The sequence below is a fragment of the Aedes aegypti genome, chromosome 3 (assembly GCF_002204515.2).
Source record: "Aedes aegypti strain LVP_AGWG chromosome 3, AaegL5.0 Primary Assembly, whole genome shotgun sequence".
NCBI classification, from domain to species: domain Eukaryota; kingdom Metazoa; phylum Arthropoda; class Insecta; order Diptera; family Culicidae; genus Aedes; species Aedes aegypti.
This window is the reverse complement of record NC_035109.1, coordinates 335,528,435-335,534,434: the sequence shown is the minus strand read 5'-3', so window position 1 is coordinate 335,534,434 and position 6,000 is coordinate 335,528,435. Positions and strand designations below refer to the sequence as shown.

Here is a 6,000-nt window from a genome sequence, read left to right as displayed (position 1 = left end):
GTGAATAGACAATCAAGCTACAATTTCACCGCTATAGTTTCCTAAATTGTGTACATTTTGTAAGTTTCGCCTAATTCGCGAATCTTTCTAGATATCAAGGCTTGCTGAGCTACCACTTCAACACATACGAGAGGTGTTATGAATAACATAACTCAGTTTCTTCAACTTTATAAAGTTCATATTATATAGTCCTAAAGTTGGAATGGTAGAAAAATAAATAACACGAGGAACGTCATCGTTGACCATCACCTAATTTAACAACTCCCATCCACTTTCGTCACAATTTAATAATTTTGAACCTTCTAAATTCAAGACCCAAGCCCCCATAACTTACTCACCATCCTCGTCCTCCTCCTCCTCCTCCTCTCGCCGCAAGCTACCAAACAGCTTCGAAGGTATCGCTTGCTTCTCAACCGGCATTTTCTTGCTGACGTCCTCCTCTTCGGCACCCTCTTCTCCTTCGACTTCCTCTTCCTCGTCATCATCCTCGTCCTCGTCGATGTCGATTTCGTCCGGATTCATGACCTTGTCCTCCTTCTTCGATCCACCCTGGGTCTCGCCCCGGACGAACATGATGTTACCTCCGCTGGCACCCACCGCCGCAATTGCCCTAGCACTAGTCTCTGCTGCCTTAGCTTCCAGTGCCCGCATAGCATCCCGAGGTTCTGAACCGGCCCCCGTCACCGCCGAGTTGATCAACGTGGCCGACATCATGTTGATCTGGGTGTTGTACGTCGCCTGGATCGATCGTTTGATTCGGAGCATTTCCCTCATCGTGTCCTCATTGCCGTGACGGATCTCGAACTCCTTCCACGTTTGCCAGAATTCGGCGGTAATGCGCGGGTCGCACATCTGGCTGCAGTGAGCGTAGATTGCCCTGGCCCGATCGATTTCGCCCAGTTTGGTTTCCATCTCGGCGAACAGCGAGCACATCTGGCGGGATTGAGCCTCTGGGAGCGCTTCAATTGCCTTTTCGTAGATCTGGCGCGTCCGTGGGATTCCGTAGATTTCCGCTGCCTTCTTGATGTAGAGGTTGAACATGGCGAACGCTTCGTCTTCCTTGACGGCGGTCGTGGCCCGTTCGTAGACTGCCATGGCGTGTCGAGCGAGGCCGTGGTCTTCCTCGAGCTTGGCGTAGAGAAGATACAGGTTCTTGGCGAGTTCCGGAGGGCAACCGTCCAGGCACTGTTCGAATAGATCACGTGCGCGTTCAAGCTTTTGTCCGCCGTATCGTTTGAGGAACTTCGTCAGGTAGGTATTCCAGATGTCGTACACGTTCGGCCATTTGAAGAGTGAGATACCTTTTTCGTACGCCTTGAATGCCTCCTCAAAGTAGTTGTGTTCTTCTAAGAACAATCCGTAGTTGATGATGATTTGAGGGGTGCAAATCTTTAAATCGATGATTCGGTCGTAAACTTGCTTGCAGGTTTGGAAAGTCCCAAACGATTCCTCCAAATCTGCGTACATTGACCAAAGTTTAAGGGATTTGTAGACGCGCATTTGAACCGTCTCGGTATCATCGTGATAAGCAACTTTCCGTTTGGGCATGGCCGTTGCTCGTTGCATGATTTTGAGAGCGTTTTCGAAATTCTCTGCGCGTATTTCCATCTCGGCCCATTCGCACCAAACGCTCGCCAATTCGTCCACTTTGAGATAGTCCACTTGCACTGCTTTCTCAAATACAATTCGGGCATCATCCAGTTGTTTATTCTTTTCGTAGAACTTTGCAAACTCTACCCATAGCGTGTACAATTTCCCGACAGCTAATTTCGGTTGCACCGTGTGGACAGCTTCGGTGTATGTGTTGATGATCTCATGAGGCTTGCCTTCGTACAATTCGATCCGTTTGTGCCATTCCGCAACGTTGTGTGGATTCTGTCTGAGTAGGACACTATTCAGCAGCAGTAATCGTCGTTCCATGAGATATTCAAATCGAGCCATCCTCAGTTCCACATCGATTTCATCGGCCTCTGTCGGGGTTGGATTCTTGGCCATCTCTTCCATCACCTTACTCAGGCTCAGCTCCTCGAACTGAGCATAAGCATCGAACACCTGACTGAAGTCTCGCACGGTCGTTACAGTTTGAATGGCCTCCTCGTAGATATCCCTCGCTCTGTCGAACAAACCACTTCGGACGTAATAATCGGCCAGCGAGTTCCACAAATGTCCCAACTGATCCGTGTAACGTCTCAGTCCTCCCCGGATAATCGCATCTACGTTCAGCGAGTGCACCTTATCCGGATTCTTAGAAATCAGCTCACACAACTCGTTCCACAACTGATGATTGGATTTGCCATGCTTCGAAACGAAGTTTTCATTATCCACGATGCTTGCCAACTGTTGAGCCGCCTCATCCAAATGTCCTATCCCCGTCAAAAATTCCACATATTCCTCTGCATCCTCCGGACACAGCTTCAGATATCTCCTCCAAACCCGGACCGCCGTCTCCGGAATGTCAAACTTTCCCAGAAACTCCAAATACAGTGGCCAAATTCTCTGATGCTGCGTTATCGGCAAGGCTCGCAATGCCCTGTCGAAAACCTGCCTGGTTCTTGTAATCCGGCACTGCCCGGTCATAAACGAACAATAATCCATCCAAATGCGTGGCATTTTGTGCATGAAGACCAGTGCCCGCTCGAAAGCATTATTGACTTCTTCGTACTCCGCATCGGTGATGCATTTTCCCTTGACCTGCCTCCGCAGCGTTTTTAAATAATTGTACCACAGCTTATACGAGCCGGGAAGTTCCTTCAGGGCCCGCTCGAACACGGTGTTGATCACGAACTTGGGCGCGTTGCGTTTGTGTTCCACGTATCGCATCCAGTGCTTCACCGAATACGCATTACGGAGGATTTCCTCCTCGTACGGGAGATCTTCCTCGTTCTGTTTGTGAGGTGGGAGAAGTGAATAGCGTGGTTAGGTATACGGATTTAAATACTAGGAGAAATCGAGTACTTACGAAGAAAACATCTGCCAGATTCACTTCCGCGGAAATCGGCATTGTACGTTGATGCTGTGGATCTATCAAGTTTGATTTTAAATGGAAATTAAGCACAAATAACAGGTTTAAAACGTTTAAAACCAACTTTTAGGGAGATTTTTGGTGAAATCTCGAAACGTTTGTAAACAAGACCGCCGCTGTTTTGACATTTCAGAGCACGCTCAAAACGTTTCTTGCATGCGTGTCCACGGTGTCCTCTGCCTGTGTGATTCTGACAGCATTTTGAGATGCATGCCGGCTGTAAGTTGTCGCAAAAACGGATTTTTTTTTACTGTGGTGGCGAATTGGAGCCAAAACAAATTGCGCGATGACAACTTGCCGGCTGATCATTTCGGCAGTGCGTCGAAGAAAACCAATAAGAAAACTCGTGCGCGAAATGTGTTTTCGTAATACCGTAACATAGAAAATAATTAAGATTATAAAATTTAACTGTTAAATTGTGACTAAATCGAATCAAATTGACGGGAAATGTTGCAGTGCATCAGGGCTAGCAGTTGGCAGCGATACAGCTTGCGGCACGTCGGAAATACATTTCCTGGACACCGGAGGTTAAACTCAACACTCGAAACGCCCGATGTTGATGTCGCTTTGAGCACGGGGTGAGTACCGGAGATTCCGTAACATTAAATGAAAGAAATTTTCTCAGAAAACCGTTCCCCAATATTTCACTACACGGAATCTCATTTTCCATGGTATCCATACATCCGGGACAAGCGAGAAAAACCCATGAATTCCAAATGATCGGGACATACCTGGGAAATTATTAAACGAACCGGGAAAATTTGTATTTCAAACACAAGAATAAGTAACGTACCCCGGGGCAAGTGGGACATGAAATAACGATGATAGTTCAAACAAATTGTTCAATATAATTTTCAAATGCCAATACTTTCAAATCCAACAACAAGATCACATTTTTGCAACATATTAGGGCCCATTCACAAATTTCATAACGCTGAAGGGGATGGGTGGGTGTCCTTGAGATGTTACAGCTCATATAAAATTTGAAAAATATCCATACAAAACGCGTTACGAGGGGGTGGGCGGGTATCAAAAATTACCATTTTTAGCGTTATGAAATATATGAATGAACCCTTAGCTAAGTGTGCATGAAATTGATCGAATTATTTTGAAATTGTTAAAACCTTAGAATAAAGTTGTAAAATGCGCCATTAGACGCAGCAGCTAGGGGTCATTCACACATTATGTCACGCTCCACAGGGGTGGGAGGGGGGTGTAGGGTGTCGAGCCAAGAGTCCCATATACTCAAAATAATCCAAACGTCATTGTTACGTGAAAACATACGTGGTTTTTTTGCATCCCTCTTTTCACGTTGCACTTACGTGGATCGTAGGTAGCACCAAATGAACACATGAACAAATAAACTTCGCCAGATCCATCGAAGTTTCACGTAACAGCTACGTAGCTCTTACGAAGCGTCTCAATACATCCTTGATGATTTTGCATTGAATGTTATTGGGATAATAATAGGTAACCTCAGTAAAAATGACCGAGTCACTATTTGGTGGTTATGAATGGTTTAGTGATCTTTGTCTTAGGGTTCATTCATATATTTCATAACGCTAAAAATGGTCATTTTTGATACCCACCCACCCCCTCGTAACGCGTTTTGTATGGATATTTTTCAAATTTTATATGAGCTGTAACATCTCAAGGACACCCACCCACCCCCTTCAGCGTTATGAAATTTGTGAATGGGCCCTTAGTCAGGTGAAGTGGAGGTAAAATGAATTTGAAATGATCTACGTGATTTTTCATGTAGCAATGACGTTTGGATTTTTTTGAGTGAATCTTTTAGTGCTACTCTCTAGGAAAATGTTTGAAACTTGTAGGAAAAGTTTTGATTTTGGTGCTTGTTTTGATGGGTCTCACTTACTCCGGGTATAGAGATATGTTGGGGTAAGTTAGACCATAAAATTTTGATTTAATAATGAAATCAAAATACTTGTTTATCTTAAGCAGCTTGCAGTAAAACTTAAAATTGAAGCTTACTGAAAGTAATTTGATTTATAACAAAGTCTCGTTAATAAAGACAATTCTTTCATTCATTGATTTATAACACAAGTATTTTTGCGAGCAAAGCAAGACATGAAAAATGTTACAATTTATCATGCCAGTTGAAATTGGTGCTAAATTGACAATTGACAAAAAAAACAATATTTTTGAGCTAAATATATTCCGTATCATTGTATTTAGAATTTTCTAGAAGAATATCCCCTTTAAAAACTTATCCTAGATGAACTATGACGGAAGGTCCCACTTACCCCGAATTCTCACTTGCCCCGGGGTATGTAATGTTTAGATTTGATGCACTACATGCGAAATTAGAAAACTTTATCAAAGGGTGCCCAATTCACTCGTACACGTGCACTCGTAAAGAAATAGGTAGCAGTTTATAGAATGTTTTTACCAGGACCTGTGAGCAATCGTTAGTTTCCTGGAAAGATCTATGACAGATTTGTCTTATAATTTCATGTACGATGCTTTTTAAATTTCTGTCGTCATGGTATTGAACAGACCCAACGGAGATCTTACCGAAAATCATTGAGATCCTTGGAAAAATTCTTCAAAGGTATATACGGTTTTTTGACATGGTTCATCTTGAGATGCTTGGTAGATTTCCATTAAAATTCATGCCAAATTCTTATTGATGTTATCTGCTGGAACCTAGGCGAAAATTGGAAAACCACTGATAAGATTGTATGGTCGGTGTTTAGATAGACCTGTAGTTCGGTGTTTTGTTTTTCAATTCTGTTACAGATGTTTCATCAAATAGATCAGCTTTAAAGTAGATGTAGTACCGTATACCTTTTAATTCCGCTCCTAAATGCTTATCTTTGACAGATACGCGTATTTCGACTACCTGAGTAGTAACTGACACTGGAGAAGACTGCAAGTGGTAGTCGAAATACGCGTATCTGTCAAAGATAAGCATTTAGGAGCGGAATTAAAAGGTATACGGTACTACATCTACTTTT

At 43.4% G+C, this 6,000-nt stretch overlaps 2 protein-coding genes across 2 annotated transcripts in view; one reads left to right on the top strand and one right to left on the bottom strand.

Moving 5' to 3' along the window:
- Window positions 1–267: 267 nt before the first annotated feature.
- LOC110679261 (pre-mRNA-splicing factor SYF1) lies at window positions 268–3,145 on the bottom strand. Its single transcript, XM_021853487.1, has 2 exons — window positions 2,960–3,145; window positions 268–2,883 (listed from the first exon to the last, which is right to left on the bottom strand). Exons 1-2 carry the CDS (start codon window positions 2,999–3,001, stop codon window positions 331–333), a joined length of 2,595 nt encoding a protein of 864 aa, XP_021709179.1. The 5' UTR covers window positions 3,002–3,145; the 3' UTR covers window positions 268–330.
- A 190-nt stretch (window positions 3,146–3,335) lies between these two features.
- LOC5567179 (polyribonucleotide nucleotidyltransferase 1, mitochondrial) overlaps window positions 3,336–6,000 on the top strand; it is a 16,014-nt gene continuing 13,349 nt past the window's right edge. The window contains exon 1 of the mRNA XM_001651558.2: window positions 3,336–3,600. Within this exon, the coding sequence (XP_001651608.1) occupies window positions 3,470–3,600 (131 nt within the window). The 5' untranslated portion in view covers window positions 3,336–3,469. The remainder of the gene's footprint in view (window positions 3,601–6,000) is intronic.